The following is a 27,800-nucleotide window of genomic DNA, read 5'->3' as shown; positions in this document are numbered from 1 at the left end:
TTTAGAATTTAATAAAATGAGGAAAAAATATAAAATGACATGTGGAAAAAAATTGTTTAAAACAACTACAAAATAACATCTGAATGAGAGTATAACATATGACAAAAATAATTTTATTTATTAGAGTAAATGTGTAAAATATTCCAACACTATTTGAATTACTTATTTGTAACTATTTATCCATATATTATTTGAATAACTTGTTTACAACTAATTATCTAGTTATAATTATTCGGTATCACATAATTATTTTCAAAACATAAATCCATAATACATATCTGAAACAGTAAAAACTTGAAATGAGACTAGAGTAAACCATTGGTCATGATTTATATATACAAATTGATACAATTCGAGATATTTAGACACTAGTGCTTTTATCTTTTAAATATAAATTAATAATTATTAAAATCCAAGTGCTTTTATCTTTTAAATATAAATTAATAATTTATATAAATAAACAACTAAAATAATTGGATTTAATTTAGAAATTTATAAATGATAAGGAAAGTTGCATTAATGAATTGAATATACATTTATTATTATATGCAATTTAATAAAATAGAAAAAACAATAAAATGACACATGGATATAATTTAATCTAAATTTACAACAAAATGACATGTGACATAATACATAAGAGGATGACAAGTGGCAAAATTATTTTCATTTATTAGGGAGGATGAAATGAAATTAAAATGAGGTCAAGTTATCTTTGTTAACACGAGTTTAAGTTTATGGATCTCGTATTAAAGTCATGGGAGAATTTCATATATACCCTTCTTAATCATTAAAATATCATATTTATCCGGGCTAATTTCTAAATATCATATATACCCTTTATAAACTTCAAAATATCATATTTGCCCAAATTCTAGTTTTTTAATATTTTTTAATATTCTATAATCATTTTAAATTCGTATTTTGATAAGTTGACTATTATACCCCTCTTGTAAATATTCCCTCTTATAAATCCTAGATTAAAGTACTTAAAATTGATTTCTTAAACCCTCGTTGTTGGTCTCCCCTAATCCCTATCGTCTCTTTTCTTGCACCTGGTTACAATAGTGTTACAAGATGTTATATTTGACGATGATAGTAGACATAATCACGTGGAGGTATAAAAAAGAAAAGGACAAAGTGTGGGAATGTAAGAGAAATTGTTCAGTCAATGAAGGAGCATGTGTTTATGTCATAGATGCTGTCAAATGCATGGAGATAATTGCAAAAAGAGATTTTGTGGGTTCATGTATAACTGTAAATAATACTGATTAATGGCTTTAATATTTGTTATTGACATCACCTAATATTGAAGGTTTAAATTAATCTTGTCAGATGCTTTAACTTATAACAAAGAGTGGCAATATATGATGTTTAAATGGATACATAAGAAATGTTGATAACCTTTTAGTTAGTGATAATTTGCTATGATATTTTGAAAGGGAAGAAAAAAATCTAAACATGGAGCGTGTTTGTTTTCAATGGCGAACAATTTGAGGAAAAAGGTAGACGATAGGGATGAGAGGAGACCTGCAACGGCCAATAAGGGTTAAGGAAATAGATTTGAGATATATTAAACTTATATTAATAAAGGGTATAATAGTCAATCGATAAAAATAAGGATTTAAAACTATTATAAAATATTAAAAAATGTTAAAAATAAATATTTGGGTAAATATGATATTTTGATAGTTTATAAAGGGTATATACGAAATTTAAAATTTAACTCGGATAAATATGATATTTTTATGTTTAAGAATGGTATATATGAAATTTAAAGTCGTTTACTCCGTATTTATTAAGATTTGTTTAGTCAATATTCAATTCAAAGTTAAAATGAGGAGATCAGATTTGGTATTTGTGACAATCAATAATCCAACCGTTATAGTATATGTGTGGGTATGATGAATTTTAAAATTTAAGGTACGGTAATCTTGACGAATGACACTTTAGGTTTTCTACACATATATTGCATGCCATTAGTCTTAGGAGAGCCAAAATTTTAGTACATAATTGTTATTTATATTATTAATGTCCACAAAGTAGATAGGGATAACGAATTAGAGGTGACAACAATTTAAGACAATTTATGGTATAAGATTTAAATCCATTTTAGCTTCAACATATTGATAAGCCCGAATTCAAATTTATTTTAGCTTCAACTGTATATGGTGATGAAAATTTTCAGATGGTTTGAACGTGGTTCAACATGGTTTTTATTTGGATACGACTAGTCAAAATGAAATTCTTCAAGTTAGAAATTTAACTGCTAGTATATTATGGGAAATATATACACAATGTCACATAGAGACACTGGTGATCTCCATTTAATTAAAGTAGTAAAATTTATCTTGTTGAAAATGTTTATTTTTGAGGTGAATCATATGTTGAATTTTATGTTAATCCTCATATTAAATTTTTGTTTCATTTTATGTTCAAATATTGTATTATTTGAAATAACAAAAAATAGAAAATAAAAAAACGATATAAAATAGTAAAATGCACATCCTTATGGATTGATTTGCTTTAAGTTTTTTTCCTTGCAAGTTTTGGCATTAACTCTTTTTTCTCGTTCCGATCATCTCTATAGTTTGATTTTGTTTTAGTTTTCATCTCAAATGACTATATTTTCTTTATCTATTTTTACTTTTTTATTAGTTTTTAATAACTAATAATTTTAAAAAATAAATCGCCTGACCACCATTCCATCGAACCCACCTTTCTTAAATTGTTGTCTTTCTCTCTTCTCTCTCGTATTAATTAGTTGAAAAACCCTATAATGATGGACTACCTTCCTTGCCCACCATGACAGGTTCTCCAACAGAAACCATTAGATCTACATGCACGCGCAAACAAACATATATATATATATATATATATATATATATATATATATATATATATATATATATATATGTGTGTGTGTGTGTGTGTGTGTGTCTCATGTAGCCACATTACCGAAAGTCCTGCCACATAAACGTTGACCTGAAGGTTGCTAGAGAATCGATGGTCGAAGAATCCACCTTTTTAGTACGTGTCACTAGAGCCAATAACCTTCTAAATATATGGTATAGGTTTAGAGGAAACTGTTAATTGTAATCCCTTGTTGTAAATCTCGTCCTTTCCCGCTCCCTACACGATCATCCTCCAACGACGCCTCTCCTCCACCATACATGGACGAGGTCGATCTTTCTTCTCCTCTACAACCTCTCATAAACAACAACAAAATCGCGGCTTTGAACTTCCCCAATTTTGTGAATCTAATGATTTTACTCATTTCCTTTCTGGAAAGATCCTCCTCCACATCCTCTCCTAGCTTCAGAAAATTTTACAAAAGGAACCGGGATCATTGGGTCTCAAAATCGTACTTGAATCTCCAAGGCAGTTTGGTAAGACTAATTTTTTTTATTGAAATTTTCTTATTGTTCTTTCAAATTTCTAACATTAGTCATATTAATTTTTTTCATTGAGCTATGTTTTCTTATGTAAGTTGTATAAATTTAGACTTTTTGATTAGTCATGAATTCGAGTCTCTTCACATAACTCCTCATATTTTTTCTAATATGGTTATTGTTTATTACATGTTGATTAGGTTGATTTTGGTTTGAAATTTGGCTAGCATGTCCGAAATCTACAGAGACTTTTGATAATAAATTGGTTTTGTAAAAATAAAAAACATCGGCATAAGATGGTTTTTCGGAGAAGATGACCGACGCCAAAGTAATTAAGGGATAGGAGATGAACGAACAAGGGGAAAGGAGAGTGGGTACACAGGAGGTAGGATAACTGGGACTTAATAAAGGAAATGGTTATCATTGATTTTATGAAACAAACTATTCAAGTTGTATTCAAGTTCCCAACAAATCCAATCTATTATATAAAAAAGGAAAAAATAAGGGACTTAAGATTTATGTGTTTTAATAATATATTACAAGTTACTACGTCTTTTAAATATTTATACTTTTAGTCCATGTTTTAAACATTTTTTCAACCTAGAAATGTTGAAAAACTACAAGTAAAAAGTTTAAAAAGTTTGAAACGTTATAAAAACGTAAATCAAAAGATTTAAAAATATAAGTTGTAAAAATCTTTTGCAACTTTTTAATCCCTTTCTTAAAACTTTTAAAAGGAAAAAAATCATTTTTAAATATTTTTACATACGCTTTAAACTTTTTAAACAGTATTATTATATTTTTCAACCTTTGTATGTTGCAAAAACAATTTTACAATGACTTAAAAGTGTTTAAAAAAAGGTTGTCAAATTTTTTAAAAATATTTGTCAAAAAGTTCAAATATGTTGTAAAAAGTATTGTGAAAAAAGATTATGAGAAAAGTTCAAAAAGTTGTGTAGAAAAGTTTAAAATTTCATGAAAAAAGATTTATATAGATTGTAAAAAAGTTGTACAAAATAAATTAATTTTGAAACAAATTTGTAAAATGGAAAAAAATCCAGACATAAATTATAACAAAGCTTAAAACTTAGGACAAAAGTTTAAACATATAAATGACCCTTTTAACTTGTAATAGCATGTCAAAACACATAAATCCTAATTTTGTTACATTTTTACACAATAAAGTGAACTTGTTGGCAACTTTAAAACAATTTGAATAGTTTATTTAATAAAACCAATAACTAATGAAATAAGTTTTTATTTTATTTATTTATTTTTTATTTTATATATTTTTTTTGAAACAGAAAATATAACCTACTACTAAACTACTCCTTAAATCTATCTATGTCTACGACGAAACTTGAAATAAGTAAACAGATAATAAGTAAACAGATAATAAAAAATACAACACATATAATAAAGATAATATAGTTATTTTAAGTCGGTTTGGAACAAAATATAAGAAAAAATAACTATAATAATAGTCTGAATTGAAAAATAGAGAAGAGATTAATCATTTAATGCCTAGATTATCTCAAACTACAACAACTAATCATATAACTTATTATTTTAAATGTAAAATAAAAACTCAATCAATTTTAGTCAAACAAGCTTTTAAAAAATGCTTTCAGCTGAAAATAAAAACTCTAATATATTTTTTATAGTTCTTTTTGAAAAAACATATATTAATTTTTAACAACAAAACTGGCCCTACGGATTCAAAATATTGATGCCAACATGAACTAATGAAACCAAGAGCCTTTTTAGAACACGAGCTTAATCTTTATATTTTGTTATTTATAATTTCGATCTATAATAGTTTTCGGATAAATTATCTTCTTCCTTTTTTTTTAATTTAATTATTTATTTGTTTATTATTATCGAGTGTGATTGTACAATTGTTATCTATTCAAGTCTAGATGGCTAAGTTGGTTATTTTCCGTAATCTATATATAATACTTACTTTACAAAGACATTATATATACTATATATCTATGTTTAGTATTTCATTAATATAGTATTTAATGGAAGGTAAAAAAGACACGGTCACTAAATAGTCAATTTCACCTAAAGGTGTAGGTGATGTAAACTTTTGGCATGAAGCATTTACCATGCCGGCGGACACCGAGCACCATGCACTAGGATGAAAGTGGCTCTAAAACCGGATCGGTTTACCGGACCAAAAAAACCAGGAACCAAAAATAGACGGATTATAAGAATGGAGAACCAAACTGGCACACGGTAACTAGTTCTGGTCCTGTTTCGGCTATCAAACCTGGTATAGTGGGTATAGAACCGAAAATTGATAATTGGAACCGGATTTGTGTATTAGACCCGAAAATAACAGGAAACCTGGAAATGGAACCGGAAACCCGAAATTTTGGAATAAAAGAAAATATATATATATGTTGTGACCCTGAATACTTGTTAATAACAAGAAAAAAGACGACTGATCGACAAGTTACAAAATCTTCACTAACAGGGTTACTACATCTCGTGCAAAAGAACGGTCTATCAAAAAAAATGTTATAAAAAAAAGATTTGAAATATCATTTTTGGAGGGTTGTAAGTAACACAAAACATATTCAAATAAGGTGTTTCTAGAGTCTATAACTATTGTTAAACAGTAAACTATGATTTTTAAGAAAATCAACCACAATGTACTTATAACAAAGTAGATATGACAAATTAAAGCTAACTAAAAATTCAACAACAATGATTCACGAAACCCAAATGCCAACGCCAAACTATCAAAATCAGTTTCAATCACATCATTATCAACCCCAATAATTCTAATCCTTACAATATCATTTCCAATAATTACAAACCCAACAAACCTATAACCAATTTTCAGGTTCTCAAGACTACAACCAAATTCGCTTTAAATTCCCGACACTTCGCATTTTTGTGAGCCTGTAAACGAAAATCTAGCGACAAAACCCAACCATCATCTCAAAATCTAAATGATGAGTCTGAAAAGGAAATCGCTACCAACAATAGAAAACGACACAATCGACGAGAAATTTTACCCCAAAGTTGAAACGACGACCATGAATCGAAACAGAAGAATTAGGGTTAGCCAAAGCATTTATCAACACTTCGGTGGACTATGAAAAAGCCAATCAGCAACGATCTGATGCATTTTGGGAGTCGGTGGTGGAGGATTTCAAGCTGCAACTATTGTAGTGATCTTAATATGCACCAACTCAACTCCAAATGGAAGGATTTGTAGACAAAAGTTAACAAGTCCAATTACATCTACAACAACAAATGCAACATGCGTGCAAGCGGGAGGTCAAACGCCGATTTGTTCTATATTCGAGTCGGAACCAAAACAACACGAAATTTCGGAAATTCCTTCGAATAAGACCGAGTTCACGGTCTGACTTGAGTTAACGGCCGTACACCCGTGTACGGCCGTACACTCGTTTACGGCCGGCGTCGGGTGGACCCCACCACCGACCAACGACAACCCCTATAAATATGAGACCCTACCCTTCATTTACACTCTGCTGGCTGGACATTCTCTCCTTTTCTCTCTAGACTATCGACCGCACACCCCTAAAAACACCCTTATCCTTCCGGAAAACATCGAGAATCACTATTGGGGGTCATTTCGGAGCATCTAGAACACGTTTCTCGTCGAAATCAACATCTTTGTTCTTGAGTGTACAGCCGTACACCTTCAAATTCATTGATCGCACACCAGTCTACGGCCGTACACCTTCAAGGGTCGTACAACGTTCACGGCCGTAAACCCCGTTCACGGCCGTACACACTTCCTAAGCAGTGATTTAGACTGAAAACCCACTTTACTCGATTCGATCAAGTCCCGGTAACATTCCTTAACCGAACTCAAGTGTTTTTCTACACTTTATCTATCGAAATCACTAATTTAAATACATAACTGTATTTAATTGTTATTAGGATTCCGTTAAGTGCCACACGCTACAACTCGAGGGTCTTCATTCCAATTCGTTGATTCGACGTTTACACACTACTAACAGTGAGTTCATGCCCCTACGCTTTTACAGTTTTTAATGTTTTTCAGGAGGGAATACAAGCCAAACATAAATGATTTTAACAAGTTTAAAAGTCATGAAATTGATACAGTCAAACGATTTCCACGTTTTATAAAATATTTAGATATTTTATCCCTTTTGTACTATGTTGAGCATAAGGGACACTTTTACTTTGGAAACACAATTGCACAATTTTCAGAACAATCTACAAACCAAGTACATAACATTTCAAGCAAACTAAAATGGGTTTAGTTTGGGGAATTCAATACATAGCTCTTACCGATTCAGATTACATACATGGGTAAACATATAAACTATGAAAGATTTAGTTTATGATATACATCACTACTAGAGTACATCATTTAATAATTATTTAAATATAATTATTACCATATACCTTATACAACTTATCCAAATACAAGATAACACTACAGAATTACATGTAAACTAGATTATACATAATTGTGAGACTCTACTTCAAAACTGCACCCTTAGGTGTACTGAATTAAATCCTATCATAGTATAACCAGAGTCTCCTGGAGGGAGAGCGTGAGATTTGTGAATAGATCTATTCGGGACTGACAATCCCACACCTGAACTGCTAGCTACAGTTAGGCAGGCATGCCTGAGGTGACAAATGTCATGTAACCGACACTTGAAGAACGTCGTAAAGGTCACTAGGTCATATCAAGCATGGTTATACGACTCACAATAAGTATAAACTAACATATGTTTACGAGATTTCATTCTTCATTAGTTTTATTTTAATTAATAAAACATACTATACATACTGGTGGTTGCCAGGGTTTTCAAACAAAACATACTATACATACTGGTGGTAGCCAGGGTTTTCAAACAGAACATACTATACATACTGGTGGTAGCCAGGGTTTTCAAACATAACATACTATACATACTGGTGGTAGTCAGGGTTTTTCAAACAGTACATTCTATACGATAATTTTCATACAGAATTCATTATACAACATATCTATTAGTAATCAAACATACAAACTGATATGTTTCATACGCTACAACATGCTACAGTAACAAACACTTTATTTAATTCTATGATTTCTTAGTTTATGCATCATGGTTATGTATGAAGAATATTCGATAGACTGTGGAATGTGTGATTTCCGCCTCATTTCTTGTTCCTTATTTGGTTGTGGACTTAGGGCAGATTCACATAGTCAACTGTCTGTTCGATATTTGTTTATACTTGGCCATTATGGATTAAGTGATCATAGAAAGAACTGGAACTATCACACTTTTACTAAAGAAAATATTGGATTTTCTTGGAAACATGCGAACATTTTTACAAAGTCATCAACAGGTTTTCATTACAAAACATCGCTTATGAACTCACCAGCTTTATGCTGATACTCTTTCAAAACTGCTTGTATTCTCAGGAAATCGGTAGACAGGTACCTCCTGGAGTTTTGAGAAGACAGAGCGTATAGAGTCACGTCTTTCTATTTTGATTATACTTTTGATGTATAAAAACAAGAATCAAACAGATGTAAACCCTTTTCATATATGTGTTCAATGTAATGGTTGTGTTTACTATGATTGCTATGATACAATTGTTGTGATACTACACATGACGTCATCCACCCCTGAACGTTTCCGCCGTTCCGGTTTGGGGGTGTGACGGCAAGCTCCCAATGAAGATTGACAAGAAAAGCCAGCTATTTTTTAGGGGGAGCTAGTTGGGTCAATTAGAAAAGAAAGCTATAAACCAAGGGGGAGATTGTTGGATCTAAAATATTGGTTTATACTTTACTTTTCTAGGAAAATGTATTTTTCAGTCATGTGATAGGTGTTTGCGGTTGTGTTTACGGCCGTGAACGGGTTCATGGCCGTGAACCCATTCACGGCCCATGTGTCATATATATAGATGTTAAGTGGGTGAGGAGGGAACGGCTAGAGGAGCTTAAGTGTGTGAAACTCAAGGTGTTTTAGAGAGAGAAGAACTAGTGTGTGTGTGTGTGTATGTACTATGTGTATGGAGCATCATTCTATTCATTGAATACATCATAGATTCACTTGCTCTTCTTCTCCTTCTCTTCTATTTTGATCTGCCATCATCCAATTGATCGGGATTCCGCACCATCAATTGGATCTGATTGATACACAAGCAGATTTGGGACTTACAGTTTTTTACATGAAGACTGAATATCAATCGATCTACCAGGAAGAAGCTCTAAATCCTAAAACACAAAAAAAATTCAAAATTAAGAAACAGAGTACATGATGAAACACCAGAACCTAAAAACACAAAAAGATCTAGAAACCTCAAACACAAAATCTAGATTAATCACAAAAAACTGATGAACAAAAAAAATACCTTATAAAAATTAAAACCTTAGCCTAATGTTATTTGCAACACGTCACAAGAATGTAAAACATTATAGTAATTCAAATCCCTTCCGATTTGAAATAGCTTCATCCCTTAATAGTACATTACAAATTAATGTAAAACAAAAGAAACAAATAAATCAAGAACGGGTAAATCGCACCTCAGTCACGAATATGCTCGAACCCTTGTTTTGTCTTCTGTGGGTCTGTCATCTTTTAAAAATCCAAAATAGACTTGACTACTAACTTTCTGGGTTAGCCTTCCCGGTCCCTTGCTTCTGGAATTCGGAGAAGATACTAGAGATGTTGACCTGAATATAGCCAATATAACAATTATAAAGTTCAAAAACAAAAAAGAAACATAGTATTTGTTTATGTACTACATTTTAGATACATGGTATACACAATCAAGTACAAATTTGTATGTATTTCTTAGAGGCTAAAGAGCCAAAACCAACTACCACATATATCTTGAATAGTGTAACATACTAATTTCAAAGCAATTCCATCTGAAAGCCTACAGAGATACTGATCTACAAACTTAACATCATCTTCAATTGTCATGCATCTACCAAATTCAAGTAAATATAAAAAAATGCAACACTTGTGTTTGTTTGCATATTAAATAGAAAAGAACCTGAAAATAGCTTTCAATTACATCAGAGTCGGGTGGGGGGGGGGGGGGTGTTGTAGACGATCTAACTGAAGAAACGAACCACGTCCTTTACTTTCTTCCTCAAGCCCATAAACAATAGAAAAATCTGCAAGAATCACAAAAGAAAAAAATAAATTAATCTTCCAAACACCTCACACCAAAACCGATGGTTAAACCATCCAACTAAAGATAAGCGGTGGTGTCCGGGAAGATAAAAAAACGTAAATCATTGAATAAGGAAAAAAAACAGAAATGAATTCAAATCAACCCCAAATCTTAGGGTTTAGGAGAAAAATACAACCAAAAAGAGCAACATTTGAGAAAGAAAGGGGACATCTGTGAGGGAAAAATATGATTTCAAAACTGAAATTAAATTCCTCATTTTATTGTAATCAATCTTTAATTTCCGGAGAAAAGTAGATGAGAATGGAAGGTTTATTTTAAATTTGAATCGGTATCTAGTTTACCAAATCAAGAAGGCAGGATCGGAGGAAATGGAGGCATGATTTGGGGAGTAAACAGGTGAGCCGATAGAGTTGGGGGGTTTAAAAGACGAAGGACATATTAGTTAGTTTACTTTAAAATTTCTTTAGCCAAAGAAGATGACAGGTAGTTTTTTATTAGAATAGGGGATAATAATTTTTAATTTGTGAAATAAGCTTTAAATTTGGATAGTGTTTTACTCGCTTTTTGTGTCTTATTAAATAATTAAGACGTGTTTTATATCTACAGAATTGTGAATCAATCTTATTTTAAACTAGAAAAGATTCTCCGGCGTTGCCGGGGTCGGAAGGTATTGCTTTGTAAAGTAAAGTAGCATGTTGGTTGCTTTATGTCCGTTAATGTGAGGTTAATTTGGTCTTTTCAGGTAGTAGAGACTGAATTTGTCACCATGGGTAAACCATATGGACCATTTATGTAATTTTGGCGGTGGTGGTGGTGGTGGTGATGACAGATGGTGGGTGAGTTTATGGTATTGATAAAACCAAAAAGAGAATGTTAAATCTGGTAAACCATAGGGACCAATCGTATAATTTTGTCTAACAATAATAATAATAATGATGAGTGACCATTTCTGCCAAAAGACTAAATACTAATAATATGTAATAAAATGCGAGGGTTATGAAAAATTCAAACCAAAGTGAAAGGGTTGTTTGTGAACAAAAGCATAAAGATGAAGGGTCAATGTTGTAAGTTGGAGGACCAAAATTGACAAAAAAAGATGTCAAATCTTTCATAACTTTAATATATATATATAATAATAAAATTTTATAAGTACGGAAAATATATCAATAAAAAGCAATTTAATACCATAAAAGTTGAGGTGTTTAATTTAAAAGTTAAAACGCATGTAAATAAAACTGGGCTTGAAGTTGAGCTAACAGATTATAAAACCAACCAAAACCTTGGGCCTAACATAGCAAAGGATAAAGCATTTACTCACTCCTTGGGCCTAACGTAACTTGCAAGGATGTCAGTTCAGTGATAGCCTTTCGCCATGTTTTTTTTTCTTCTTCTATTTTTTTTAAAACTTAATTTAATTTATAAAATGTACTAATTGATAGCATTTTTGTTTGTTCTTTTTAAAATTCACAAATAACAAATTACCATTTATTTAATAAACATTTTTATATTAAAATTATACATTATCATATTAAAAAAACTTTAAATTTTTTTAAATCTTTGATTAATAACTTATAATCTAAACATAAGTTTAAAGTAAATTCAAATAATAAAATTAAATCCAAATATTCATTAGATTTTCACATTTACATTTTTCTCTCATAATTTTGATCTAACAATTTTCATTCTTTATAATTTTAAAGCCAAAGGTATTTTATAATTTACGATTTGAGTCCCTTATTATATTTTAAAATTTCATTTTTGGTTCCTTAAAAAAATTCTTTTTATAGTTTTCGGTTTTATTAATTTCTTTAAGATCAACTTTCAAGTTTTATTTTCGTCCGTCTCCTTCAAACATAATTTTTCGGATCAAAACTTTATTTTATTAATTTTGTGGTTCACTTGATATGGTATAATCGTCACTGTTATATTTATAGACTGTTGACATTTTTAAATCAAATTTTATATACAAATTGCAAAAAAGTTACCCCAGACATTAAAATTACTTTTTCGTACGTTACATAATTTTTTTTATAGTATTCGTTTTTATTAGTTTTCTTAAGATATCTCACGCTTTATTTGCCTCCTCTATACATAATTGTTTGAACTGTAACTTTATTTTGATACTTTTATGGTCCACTGGATATGATATAATCGTCGTCGTGTTTTATGTGGATTGTTAACATTTATAAATCACGTTCTATATACGAAATACAAAGAAGTTACCGCACACATCAAAGTTACATTTAGGTCCCTTACAAAATTTATTTTTATAGTTTTTGTTTTTATTTCTTGCAAACAAGTTATCCGCCACAACATGTGGGGTGACTTAAATATTAGGTTATTATAAATTTGATTTAAAATAGAAATTTTGTTAACAATTAGATACATTTTTTTTGTTACAAGTTCCTTCAATTTTTTCTCACAGATTTACCTTTTTACAGACATTTAAATAATTTGTTTACATTTTTTTTAAAAACTTTTTAAAATATTTTACAATTACAGACAAACTTTTTATAACTTTTTTTCTAAATTTTAACTTATATATATTCTTCATGTAGCGTTAGATTAAAAAAACAAAAAAAAAAAAACAAACGTAAAAGCAAAAAAAAACATCATTATTTCTATAATTAAAAGGTAAAAATATATAAAAGACCAAGTACCAACATATGAGTAATGTTTCAAAATCTTTTATAAAATATTTATATCGAAACCAAACTCAAAATCATAAGTATTTTTAATAATATTTAAACAAGTAAGTTAAACGTTAAAAACATAAAAAAAATTGTAAAATAGTTGGAAAAATTTAAAGTTGTATGAAAGTTTAAATTTTATAACGATTTATAAAACAACGGCTTTAAAAGTATATAAAAGAATGTACAAAAAGTTGTAAAAAAAAGACTTTGTGAAAAAAAGACTTTTTGAGTAAAACTATGTTTTTGACCAAATTTGTAAGTAAATTTAAAGTTTAGATTATATTTGTAAAACAATTTAAAACTTGCATGAAAAATATAAAATTGAAAGTTGATCTATAATATCTGGAATAACAAGTGGAAAAAAGATTGATGTTTCACTTAAAAATTATCAATATGTTTCAACTCTTTTTTAAAGTCATTTTTGCCTCAATCAGAATCTACAAGTATTCTAATGAGAGACTCACGGTCTTACAACCTAACATTCTCGCGTATTTAGTATTCTTTCTTATTGTATTATCAATACCAAACATCTTTAACTTGTGGAAATTTACCTTCAAATCGATTGACACATGTAAACATTGAATGATACATACAATGTTTTTAATGTTATTTTTTTATCACCCACCTATAAAATTTGCATCGTCGACATAGAATAGATGTGATATGACTATCGCACAATTAGGAATTTTGATGCTTTCAAAAAATTGATTTGTTGCAAGTTGTTTTCATTGCCACGTTTAACCCCTTAATGACTATAATTGATAAAAAAAATCTTTATATTAAGAGGTTCAAATAAACTATTTAGAGATCATATATGAATCAACTGAAATTCACTCGGCTTGGTAAGACTCTAAACGAACCAGAAGCTTTTGAACTATTTCTGAACAATTAAACAACATTACTTATCTTAACCATTAAAAATGTGGAACCATTTGATTTGCGATTTACCAAATAAGCCTTAATGTGCCACTGTTTTGTTATCCATGAATCACTTATTCTTTCTTTTATTAACACCACAACACCCTCACCCCTCCCCACACACACACACACATACATAAAAAATTAACTTAAATATTAAATATTATCAAATTAAATGTTTCACAATAATCAATAGGATAAATTTGAAGCTACCAAAAGAGAAACAATTTTGAAAAACAATGGCAGATTTATAGCGTTCCCATCGGATTTTGTTGGCACCGTCTTAGATCCATTTCCTGCAGAATCCATACATATATCTATTATTTCATTAAATAATTATCATTAGTTGTGAGATCCGTGTACTACACGAGTTTTTAAAAAAAAATAAAAAAAATAAATATGAAAGTTTAAATATTTAGGAGTTTGAATTAATAACGAAAATGAGAAAAAAATATTGAATTGTTGAAATTAAAGTGTTCATTTCTCTTTTAAACTTAAACAAAAGAAATAATTAAGATTTAATTTAAGAAATTTGAAATTAGAAGGAAAGTTGCGTTAATGAAATTATAATCCATTTATTATTAGATTTATTACATTTAAATACAATTTAGAATTTAATAAAATGAGGAAAAAATATAAAATGACATGTGGAAAAAAATTGTTTAAAACAACTACAAAATAACATCTGAATGAGAGTATAACATATGACAAAAATAATTTTATTTATTAGAGTAAATGTGTAAAATATTCCAACACTATTTGAATTACTTATTTGCAACTATTTATCCATACATTATTTGAATAACTTGTTTACAACTAATTATCTAGTTATAATTATTCGTATCACATAATTATTTTCAAAACATAAATCCATAATACATATCTGAAACAGTAAAAACTTGAAATGAGACCGGAGTAAACCATTGGTCATGATTTATATATACAAATTGATACAATTCGATATATTTAGACACTAGTGCTTTTATCTTTTAAATATAAATTAATAATTATTAAAATCCAAGTGCTTTTATCTTTTAAATATAAATTAATAATTTATATAAATAAACAACTAAAATAATTGGATTTAATTTAGAAATTTATAAATGATAAGGAAAGTTGCATTAATGAATTGAATATACATTTATTATTATATGCAATTTAATAAAATAGAAAAAACAATAAAATGACACATGGATATAATTTAATCTAAATTTACAACAAAATGACATGTGACATAATACATAAGAGGATGACAAGTGGCAAAATTATTTTCATTTATTAGGGAGGATGAAATGAAATTAAAATGAGGTCAAGTTATCTTTGTTAACACGAGTTTAAGTTTATGGATCTCGTATTAAAGTCATGGGAGAATTTCATATATACCCTTCTTAATCATTAAAATATCATATTTATCCGGGCTAATTTCTAAATATCATATATACCCTTTATAAACTTCAAAATATCATATTTGCCCAAATTCTAGTTTTTTAATATTTTTTAATATTCTATAATCATTTTAAATTCGTATTTTGATAAGTTGACTATTATACCCCTCTTGTAAATATTCCCTCTTATAAATCCTAGATTAAAGTACTTAAAATTGATTTCTTAAACCCTCGTTGTTGGTCTCCCCTAATCCCTATCGTCTCTTTTCTTGCACCTGGTTACAATAGTGTTACAAGATGTTATATTTGACGATGATAGTAGACATAATCACGTGGAGGTATAAAAAAGAAAAGGACAAAGTGTGGGAATGTAAGAGAAATTGTTCAGTCAATGAAGGAGCATGTGTTTATGTCATAGATGCTGTCAAATGCATGGAGATAATTGCAAAAAGAGATTTTGTGGGTTCATGTATAACTGTAAATAATACTGATTAATGGCTTTAATATTTGTTGTTGACATCACCTAATATTGAAGGTTTAAATTAATCTTGTCAGATGCTTTAACTTATAACAAAGAGTGGCAATATATGATGTTTAAATGGATACATAAGAAATGTTGATAACCCTTTAGTTAGTGATAATTTGCTATGATATTTTGAAAGGGAAGAAAAAAAATCTAAACATGGAGCGTGTTTGTTTTCAATGGCGAACAATTTGAGGAAAAAGGTAGACGATAGGGATGAGAGGAGACCTGCAACGGCCAATAAGGGTTAAGGAAATAGATTTGAGATATATTAAACTTATATTAATAAAGGGTATAATAGTCAATCGATAAAAATAAGGATTTAAAACTATTATAAAATATTAAAAAATGTTAAAAATAAATATTTGGGTAAATATGATATTTTGATAGTTTATAAAGGGTATATACGAAATTTAAAATTTAACTCGGATAAATATGATATTTTTATGTTTAAGAATGGTATATATGAAATTTAAAGTCGTTTACTCCGTATTTATTAAGATTTGTTTAGTCAATATTCAATTCAAAGTTAAAATGAGGAGATCAGATTTGGTATTTGTGACAATCAATAATCCAACCGTTATAGTATATGTGTGGGTATGATGAATTTTAAAATTTAAGGTACGGTAATCTTGACGAATGACACTTTAGGTTTTCTACACATATATTGCATGCCATTAGTCTTAGGAGAGCCAAAATTTTAGTACATAATTGTTATTTATATTATTAATGTCCACAAAGTAGATAGGGATAACGAATTAGAGGTGACAACAATTTAAGACAATTTATGGTATAAGATTTAAATCCATTTTAGCTTCAACATATTGATAAGCCCGAATTCAAATTTATTTTAGCTTCAACTGTATATGGTGATGAAAATTTTCAGATGGTTTGAACGTGGTTCAACATGGTTTTTATTTGGATACGACTAGTCAAAATGAAATTCTTCAAGTTAGAAATTTAACTGCTAGTATATTATGGGAAATATATACACAATGTCACATAGAGACACTGGTGATCTCCATTTAATTAAAGTAGTAAAATTTATCTTGTTGAAAATGTTTATTTTTGAGGTGAATCATATGTTGAATTTTATGTTAATCCTCATATTAAATTTTTGTTTCATTTTATGTTCAAATATTGTATTATTTGAAATAACAAAAAATAGAAAATAAAAAAACGATATAAAATAGTAAAATGCACATCCTTATGGATTGATTTGCTTTAAGTTTTTTTCCTTGCAAGTTTTGGCATTAACTCTTTTTTCTCGTTCCGATCATCTCTATAGTTTGATTTTGTTTTAGTTTTCATCTCAAATGACTATATTTTCTTTATCTATTTTTACTTTTTTATTAGTTTTTAATAACTAATAATTTTAAAAAATAAATCGCCTGACCACCATTCCATCGAACCCACCTTTCTTAAATTGTTGTCTTTCTCTCTTCTCTCTCGTATTAATTAGTTGAAAAACCCTATAATGATGGACTACCTTCCTTGCCCACCATGACAGGTTCTCCAACAGAAACCATTAGATCTACATGCACACGCAAACAAACACACACACATATATATATATATATATATATATATATATATATATATATATATATGTGTGTGTGTGTGTGTGTGTGTGTCTCATGTAGCCACATTACCGAAAGTCCTGCCACATAAACGTTGACCTGAAGGTTGCTAGAGAATCGATGGTCGAAGAATCCACCTTTTTAGTACGTGTCACTAGAGCCAATAACCTTCTAAATATATGGTATAGGTTTAGAGGAAACTGTTAATTGTAATCCCTTGTTGTAAATCTCGTCCTTTCCCGCTCCCTACACGATCATCCTCCAACGACGCCTCTCCTCCACCATACATGGACGAGGTCGATCTTTCTTCTCCTCTACAACCTCTCATAAACAACAACAAAATCGCGGCTTTGAACTTCCCCAATTTTGTGAATCTAATGATTTTACTCATTTCCTTTCTGGAAAGATCCTCCTCCACATCCTCTCCTAGCTTCAGAAAATTTTACAAAAGGAACCGGGATCATTGGGTCTCAAAATCGTACTTGAATCTCCAAGGCAGTTTGGTAAGACCAATTTTTTTTTTTATTGAAATTTTCTTATTGTTCTTTCAAATTTCTAACATTAGTCATATTAATATTTTTCATTGAGCTATGTTTTCTTATGTAAGTTGTATAAATTTGGACTTTTTGATTAGTCATGAATTCGAGTCTCTTCACATAACTCCTCATATTTTTTCTAATATGGTTATTGTTTATTACATGTTGATTAGGTTGATTTTGGTTTGAAATTTGGCTAGCATGTCCGAAATCTACAGAGACTTTTGATAATAAATTGGTTTTGTAAAAATAAAAAACATCGGCATAAGATGGTTTTTCGGAGAAGATGACCGACGCCAAAGTAATTAAGGGATAGGAGATGAACGAACAAGGGGAAAGGAGAGTGGGTACACAGGAGGTAGGATAACTGGGACTTAATAAAGGAAATGGTTATCATTGATTTTATGAAACAAACTATTCAAGTTGTATTCAAGTTCCCAACAAATCCAATCTATTATATAAAAAAGGAAAAAATAAGGGACTTAAGATTTATGTGTTTTAATAATATATTACAAGTTACTACGTCTTTTAAATATTTATACTTTTAGCCCATGTTTTAAACATTTTTTCAACCTAGAAATGTTGAAAAACTACAAGTAAAAAGTTTAAAAAGTTTGAAACGTTATAAAAAACGTAAATCAAAAGATTTAAAAATATAAGTTGTAAAAATCTTTTGCAACTTTTTAATCCCTTTCTTAAAACTTTTAAAAGGAAAAAAAATCATTTTTAAATATTTTTACATACGTTTTAAACTTTTTAAACAGTATTATTATATTTTTCAACCTTTGTATGTTGCAAAAACAATTTTACAATGACTTAAAAGTGTTTAAAAAAAGGTTGTCAAATTTTTTAAAAATATTTGTCAAAAAGTTCAAATATGTTGTAAAAAGTATTGTGAAAAAAGATTATGAGAAAAGTTCAAAAAGTTGTGTAGAAAAGTTTAAAATTTCATGAAAAAAGATTTATATAGATTGTAAAAAAGTTGTACAAAATAAATTAATTTTGAAACAAATTTGTAAAATGGAAAAAAATCCAGACATAAATTATAACAAAGCTTAAAACTTAGGACAAAAGTTTAAACATATAAATGACCCTTTTAACTTGTAATAGCATGTCAAAACACATAAATCCTAATTTTGTTACATTTTTACACAATAAAGTGAACTTGTTGGCAACTTGAAAACAATTTGAATAGTTTATTTAATAAAACCAATAACTAATGAAATAAGTTTTTATTTTATTTATTTATTTTTTATTTTATATATTTTTTTTGAAACAGAAAATATAACCTACTACTAAACTACTCCTTAAATCTATCTATGTCTACGACAAAACTTGAAATAAATAAACAAATAATAAGTAAACAGATAATAAAAAATACAACACATATAATAAAGATAATATAGTTATTTTAAGTCGGTTTGGAACAAAATATAAGAAAAAATAACTATAATAATAGTCTGAATTGAAAAATAGAGGAGAGATCTAAATCATTTAATGCCTAGATTATCTCAAACTACAACAACTAATCATATAACTTATTATTTTAAATGTAAAATAAAAACTCAATCAATTTTAGTCAAACAAGCTTTTAAAAAATGCTTTCAGCTGAAAATAAAAACTCTAATATATTTTTTATAGTTCTTTTTGAAAAAACATATATTAATTTTTAACAACAAAATTGGCCCTACGGATTCAAAATATTGATGCCAACATGAACTAATGAAACCAAGAGCCTTTTTAGAACACGAGCTTAATCTTTATATTTTGTTATTTATAATTTCGATCTATAATAGTTTTCGGATAAATTATCTTCTTCCTTTTTTTTTAATTTAATTATTTATTTGTTTATTATTATCGAGTGTGATTGTACAATTGTTATCTATTCAAGTCTAGATGGCTAAGTTGGTTATTTTCCGTAATCTATATATAATACTTACTTTACAAAGACATTATATATACTATATATCTATGTTTAGTATTTCATTAATATAGTATTTAATGGAAGGTAAAAAAGACACGGTCACTAAATAGTCAATTTCACCTAAAGGTGTAGGTGATGTAAACTTTTGGCATGAAGCATTTACCATGCCGGCGGACACCGAGCACCATGCACTAGGATGAAAGTGGCTCTAAAACCGGATCGGTTTACCGGACCAAAAAAACCAGGAACCAAAAATAGACGGATTATAAGAATGGAGAACCAAACCGGCACACGGTAACTAGTTCTGGTCCTGTTTCGGCTATCAAACCTGGTATAGTGGGTATAGAACCGAAAATTGATAATTGGAACCGGATTTGTGTATTAGACCCGAAAATAACAGGAAACCTGGAAATGGAACCGGAAACCCGAAATTTTGGAATAAAAGAAAATATATATATATATATATGTTGTGACCCTGAATACTTGTTAATAACAAGAAAAAAGACGACTGATCGACAAGTTACAAAATCTTCACTAACAGGGTTACTACATCTCGTGCAAAAGAACGGTCTATCAAAAAAAATGTTATAAAAAAAAGATTTGAAATATCATTTTTGGAGGGTTGTAAGTAACACAAAACATATTCAAATAAGGTGTTTCTAGAGTCTATAACTATTGTTAAACAGTAAACTATGATTTTTAAAAAAATCAACCACAATGTACTTATAACAAAGTAGATATGACAAATTAAAGCTAACTAAAAATTCAACAACAATGATTCACGAAACCCAAATGCCAACGCCAAACTATCAAAATCAGTTTCAATCACATCATTATCAACCCCAATAATTCTAATCCTTACAATATCATTTCCAATAATTACAAACCCAACAAACCTATAACCAATTTTCAGGTTCTCAAGACTACAACCAAATTCGCTTTAAATTCCCGACACTTCGCATTTTTGTGAGCCTGTAAACGAAAATCTAGCGACAAAACCCAACCATCATCTCAAAATCTAAATGATGAGTCTGAAGAGGAAATCGCCACCAACAATAGAAAACGACACAATCGACGAGAAATTTTACCCCAAAGTTGAAACGACGACCATGAATCGAAACATAAGAATTAGGGTTAGCCAAAACATTTATCAACACTTCGGTGGACTATGAAAAAGCCAATCAGCAACGATCTGATGCATTTTGGGAGTCGGTGGTGGAGGATTTCAAGCTGCAACTATTGTAGTGATCTTAATATGCACCAACTCAACTCCAAATGGAAGGATTTGTAGACAAAAGTTAACAAGTTCAATTACATCTACAACAACAAATGCAACATGCGTGCAAGCGGGAGGTCAAACGCCGATTTGTTAAAGACGACACATAGTGAATACCATAAACTCTTTGCCAAAGTTCTACATGTTGACTTTATAGGTGACAACCCACAACATCCTTCAGCAAAAAAGAGCAAAACATTTGACTCCAACATATACACAAGTGGATCATATGCCCATTTTCCAAGTCAAATGAACGAGGGATGTGAAGATGTTACTAGTCAAGAGTTTCAAGAAGAAGTACAAATACCGACACAACCACCACGCTGACGAAAGAGCAAGCACTAACATACAAATCCTTACAACCAGTTAATATCAGAAGCCTCATGGATGAAGTCAGTCAGGTGACATTTTGACAAAAATAACCAAAAAAGTACAGGAGAACAAAAAGAGATATCAAAGAGATAAACTACACATTTTAGAAGATGAGTGAGAAAAGAAAGTTGCAGTCTTGGAGGAAGAGTTACGAATGATGAAAGAGAAACATTTTGATAAATATTTTCAGTTTGGGATAATGACTTAAAAGGGTAACATATTATTCGATTTGTACATATTTGGTCACTGAGTTTTTTTTTCGTCCACATTTACCCCTTAAACTTGTTAAACTGTACACATTCAGTCCTTATGACCTGTTACTCTAGGTTAGCCGGGAAAAATGACTTCATAGGGTAATATATTTTTCATTTTGTACACATTTAGTCCTTAATATTTTTGTACATATTTAGTCCTTAACATTTTTTTTGTTTCAAAATAAGTTCTTTTTTGTACTCATTCAGTACTTATGAATGATTTCTTTAGGTTTTTTTCACGACATCTTACGTGAGACAATCATTGATGAGGTGCTTGGGGTTGTTGATGCTTATGTCCAATGCGATCTCGACTGCTTGGTTGTGTAAGTCTTGTGGTTTGGCTTAGGTCTTGTATTTTGAACATCGTAACTTCTTCATACGATATCAGATTTTAAGGATCTTTATCAATGTGTTCATTTTTTGAGTCTACTACAACTTTCATTAAGATTACTCCCGTTAAAATGTAATATATTTTTACTAACGATTTTATAAAAAAAAATATACATACATGCATTCATAAAAAACGTATGGACAGGGGAAGAAGCAGTAATACATAGTAGGTGTTGCCGAGATGAAATAGGTGTTGCCGATACATGGAAAATAGATATAAACGTAAAAAAAAAAAAAAAAAAACCGAAAATTTTTCCACAACGAACAGAATACTAAATCCGCCACCGCGTATGAATATAAAAATCGTAAGTAAAAATATATTATTTTTAAATGGGAGTAATCTAAATGAAAGTTGTATTAGATTAAAATATGAACGCATGGATATAATGATCGTTAAAATTCGAGATCATATGAAGAAGTTATGACGTTCATAACACATGACCTAAGCAACCAAGTAGTCGAGATCGCGATGGATATAAGCATCAAAAGCCTCATACACCTTATTAATGAATGTCCCACGTAAGATTTCGTGAGAAAAAACTAAAAAATCACTCATAAGTACTGAATGAGTAAAAAAAATGACTTATTTTGCAAAAAAAAAAAAAAGACTAAATGTGTACAAAAATATTAAGGACTAAATGTGTACAAAGTGAGAAATATATTACCCTATTAAGTCATTTTTACCGGGTAACCTGAAGTAGCCGGTCATAAGGACTGAATATATACAGTTTAACAAGTTGAAGGGGTAAATGTGGACGAAAAAGAAACCCAGTGACCAAATGTGTACAAATCAAAAAATATATTACCCTTTAAATCATTATCCCAGCTTTCAGTTTTTCCTAAAGTCACATGATATTTAACTGGAGTGCGACAAAATCCTCACTCACAAATAGGAAATTGCACAAACTCATATATGAGAGGCTTAAAAATATTTTCTAGGTTTTAATTATCGTATTTAGGATTTTAATTTTTGCATTTAGGATTTTAATTCTTGTATTATGGATGTTAATTTTTGTTTATATTTGTATGTTTTTTAATGATTTTTTTAAAATAAATTTATTTTTATTTATTTATTTTATAGTTTATTATATGTTTTTAAATATATTTTAATAAAAATTGAGAAAGTTGGGAGAGTCCAGAAAAATGAGTTACTTGTGTAGTGATTTGGGAATGATAGAAAAAAAAAGATGAGAATGAAAAAAAAAAATTAATGTGACACTTATGTAGCAAAATGGTTGAAAGAAAATGATCTCTACTCGACGGCTTGTATAAATTTAAACATAAATTCCAATCACCTAAAATGTTGAAGCCACACAATCAAACTGGAAACAATGTTGAATATATCTATTTATATCTATATAGGTCATGTGAATAAAATATGTTGGATTGTTAGAACTTTTAAGAAAAATTCAAATTAAAGTAAAAGACTTCGTTTAAGAGTACGGATTTAAAGTTTTTATTTCAAACAAAAAGTTAATTCCAAAACCATTCCTATTTTTAGTTTTTAATTTTTATGCCTTATGTCATTTTATACTTTTCAAACTTACAACTATTTTTTCAAATATTTCAAAAAAGTTAATTCCAAAACCATTTCAAATAGTTTTAGAGAAGTTTTAGCTTTTAATTTTTATGTTTTACCTCATTTTACACTTTTCAAAAACTTATAATTTTATTTTTTTAATATTTCTATATAAATAAAAACTAAAACTTTCGGTTTTTAGCTTGCAGTTTATTTTCCCAAACATGCTTAAAACATTACTTGTGGTCCATTACGAACACATTCAAATAATCAATATTTGGAAAAATATTTTAATAGTGCAATGCGATTTTTGTAGGAACGGCTAACACACATCTATGGAAGCCCCTCCAACTAGGGGTGTTGATCGGGTAAAATTTTTGGGTTTCGGGTAGAACGGGTCGGGTAGTTCGGGTATTTCCTTAAAATAATAATACACGATACCCGACCTATATTGTAATTCGGGTTCTCGGGTTTCGGGTATTCGGGTTTTAGGTCGGGTCGGGTATTTTCGGGTATATCCGAAAATTTCTTAAGTGTCACTTATTGATTTTTTTAATTCTTTTTTGCATTTCGGTTGCTTTAATAAAAAATTTGGTAACAAAATATTCCATACAATTAACAAGTACAGATACGATAACAATACAAGTCATTATAATATGTTATGTGATTTTTGCATTCCATTTCAAATTTTGATAAAAAAACAGTTTATAGAGTACATGATCAATGTTTGATCAAATTTGGATTAACCAAACATGTTACATGATTTAATGCAAAAGATGAGCACATAAAAGTTATAAATAAAAAAATTTAGCATGTTATCGAAATTGCAGGAACCAATTATATAGCTATATTTCAATTCACAAAGAAGAAATGACAAAAAAGAAATATATGCATAGTTGAAAAAAAAGAAAAACATCCGTAGTGCACAAAGAAAATGAAGGAGAATCTTACATCTTATTTATTTTCATTATGTTTGTTGTAACATTCTCTTCAAAACTTCATTTCATTTTCAACAATTTCTTTTATATTTATTATATACCGTTCAAATAACGAAACCATATAACATTTGGTTCAAACTATAAGGAACAATGATTATGTAAAATAATGAGACAACTTTAATAGTTATTATAACTAGTGTATTAATTAGTTTTTTTTTTTTTTCTAAATCGGGTATTCGGGTATACCCGAATTTTTTTAAACCTACCCAATACCCGACCTATTTAAATATCGGGTTACCCGATTACCCGAATTTTCAAACCCAAAACCGATTTACCTGGCCCGATCTACCCGAATTCAAAACGGGTCGGGCCGGGTAATCGGGTATTGGGTATTTTCAACAGGCCTACCTCCAACCAATCGTATGCCCAACATATGGACTCTAAATCATAATGTTCTTTGAGCAATGTGATGATGTTAAGCTTGAACTTTTAATTTCACTTACATGGGTTCTCACTTTGTTACCCATAAGTCCAAATATAAAGAAACTAAAATGTAAAAAAATAACATACCATCACAACGGCTAACCGGAGGTGTATGGACATCACAAGCTTTAGGTAGTCCCAAAGCGAGAGTTTCATTAATATTTAAACTTGCGGATGAGTGACCACCACTGACCAATACACAAAGACATCGTGGCTCTGACCTGACCACATTGGCTAGTTGCGAGCAACAAGGATGTGATGGGCTCGATGAGTTCCCACTCACATAGTTGAGGCATGGGCTCAAGCTCACTATTGCACTTCTGCACTTCGATGACTTAACCGTGGCTCCATCACATACCATGAACATAACCATAATCACAACAAGACCAACCACATTAGCTCTATTTGAAGCCATTTTTGGCGATTTCAGGATGTTAGTGTGATGGAATGTTTTATCTTTATATTTTGATGGAATGTCAAAATGATGATGTATTTATAGGCATTTTGGTGGCCTAATTTCTCCTAATGGGGGAGTTTGTTTTTAGATGTCTTTTATGGAATATGACAACCTTTTTTTGTATTACTGTTACGTTTTAAACCTTGTTTTCATTTTCCTTTAAAACTATATATATTTTTTACCTTAGGAAAAGCTACTATATTTTTTACTCCATGAAAAGACCGCAAGATCTTTTGCTTGAACCATAACATTGAAAAAAATTCCAAAGTAACTGGTCCATTTTCATTCAAATTAATCATTTTGATGTTAAATTTATTAGCAGATTTATACATAAGTAGATTTGGTATTGGGTTGTATTGTATAACGTTATAAACCATTTATGTATTGCTACAACAAACCCCGGTTTATGTGGTTCATGTAATGAACACTAGTTTTTTGGTTTGTTTTCCAAGTATAAGATTATAAAAATGATTATGTTAAATTAATAGTTTTTTGGTTTGTTTAAATTTAGAAAACCGTGTACTTAGGGTAATTTAGTAAAAACAGAATATAACAATCATCATTAAGTGTGACAATAGAAAAGTACTTATTATTTTATGGAATCATCTCTTACCGTAACCGACCAAGTTTATAAAATGTCTTTTTTGATTCATTAAAGAAAACAAATACTACAATCACACAATCTCTTCTCATAAAAATAACAAATTGCTCGCTACTAATACACACAATCACCTACCAAGATAAAGAAGAAATAAAACTTTTTTAGCACTTGGAAGAACAAAGAATGTAAAATTAATTTAGAAACGTGAAGCTGAAGAAGCCCATGTCACCACAAACAGAACAAACACCAAGAGATGAACTGGTGCTCGTGATTCACTTCCATTTGGTGTCAATCCATCTGTCTTTGACCCTGATCCTACAGCCATCAATTCATTTGCTAATTAGCATAGAGAGATACACTTTAATCACAAATGATCAGTTAATTTAGATGATATTTTATTAATAGTTGTTCAAAAAAATATTGATAAAGGGTAAAAAAGTAAATACCCGATGGAGAATCCGACTCGGTCGGGCTTTCTGGCAATATATCTGGTTCGTTTGTAGATCCTTCAGGGGAAGCAGCCGGGCTAGGTGTAGAAGTTGTACCCGGCCCGTTTGCAGCTAGATAAACAAAACAAACAACCAAACCAAAATTTGTTAGAATTTTGAAAAACCCAATAAACAATATACCAACAAAAAAAGAATTAAAAACATGCATGGACATTTCATTTTGAAGTGCTAAATTTCCAAGTGATCAAAATTACAAAAGTATTACCGTTACACTGGCTGACCGGTGGAGTCTGGACATTACATGCACCGGGAAGCGTTAGAGCCAGTGTTCGGTTGATACTGATACCGAGTGTGATCCCGTTCCCATTTAGCACTGCGCAAAGGCATTGCGGTTGAGCTTGAACGAGGTTTCCGAGTTGGGAGCAACACGAAGACGATGGGGTGGATGTATTTCCGGTAATGAAGTTAAGACATGGTGACATACCCATGAGGGCATTGGTGCACCCTGATTGAGCCATGGTTCCACCGCAGATTGAGACAATAAGGACCATGGCTAGAGTCACACTAACCACTTTACAAGCCATTTTGTTTAACTTTCTTTTCTTGATTTCTGATAAAGAGAAAGTATTTGTTGGGATTTCTTGGTGCAGAAAAGTTAGAAATCTTTAGGATTATAAATAGTGTGTCATATATGAAAAAGGACAAGCTTTAATTTATTGGCATTTATAGTTGACCAACTATGGAAATAATTATCCTTTTTAATTAGATACTATATCTAAATAGTAAATTAAATTGGGTTTTATTTTATACATGAAATGTTAAACAATGTCCTTTTTAATTAGATACTACTAAAATTGTTTTATTAAAAACGTGAGTTGAGTTAAAAGTCATTTAATTTACGCTCAAGTGTTCATTGTTTTATTCAATAAAATTAGACTAATTATTT

At 29.8% G+C, this 27,800-nt stretch overlaps 1 protein-coding gene and 2 long non-coding RNA genes across 3 annotated transcripts; 2 read left to right on the top strand and 1 right to left on the bottom strand.

Moving 5' to 3' along the window:
* Positions 1–2,948: 2,948 nt before the first annotated feature.
* Positions 2,949–5,762, top strand: LOC145117496 (uncharacterized). Its single transcript, XR_013712690.1, has 3 exons — positions 2,949–3,389; positions 3,593–3,777; positions 5,466–5,762. It is a non-coding gene; the product is annotated as an uncharacterized LOC145117496 (long non-coding RNA).
* An 11,955-nt stretch (positions 5,763–17,717) lies between these two features.
* On the top strand, positions 17,718–20,587 carry LOC145117393 (uncharacterized). Its single transcript, XR_013712640.1, has 3 exons — positions 17,718–18,158; positions 18,365–18,549; positions 20,242–20,587. It is a non-coding gene; the product is annotated as an uncharacterized LOC145117393 (long non-coding RNA).
* Positions 20,588–26,413: 5,826 nt separating this feature from the next.
* On the bottom strand, positions 26,414–27,517 carry LOC145116047 (non-specific lipid transfer protein GPI-anchored 15-like). The gene is made up of 3 exons (XM_079052411.1): positions 27,120–27,517; positions 26,852–26,965; positions 26,414–26,720 (listed from the first exon to the last, which is right to left on the bottom strand). Exons 1-3 carry the CDS (start codon positions 27,436–27,438, stop codon positions 26,602–26,604), a joined length of 552 nt encoding a protein of 183 aa, XP_078908537.1. The 5' UTR covers positions 27,439–27,517; the 3' UTR covers positions 26,414–26,601.
* Positions 27,518–27,800: the final 283 nt, after the last annotated feature.

Source organism: Lactuca virosa, chromosome 5 (assembly GCF_052849685.1).
Source record: "Lactuca virosa cultivar CGN04683 chromosome 5, Lactuca_virosa_CGN04683_v6, whole genome shotgun sequence".
Taxonomy (NCBI): Eukaryota; Viridiplantae; Streptophyta; class Magnoliopsida; order Asterales; family Asteraceae; genus Lactuca; species Lactuca virosa.
Note: the sequence above shows the minus strand (reverse complement) of the source record. Positions and strands in the feature narration are given on the sequence as shown.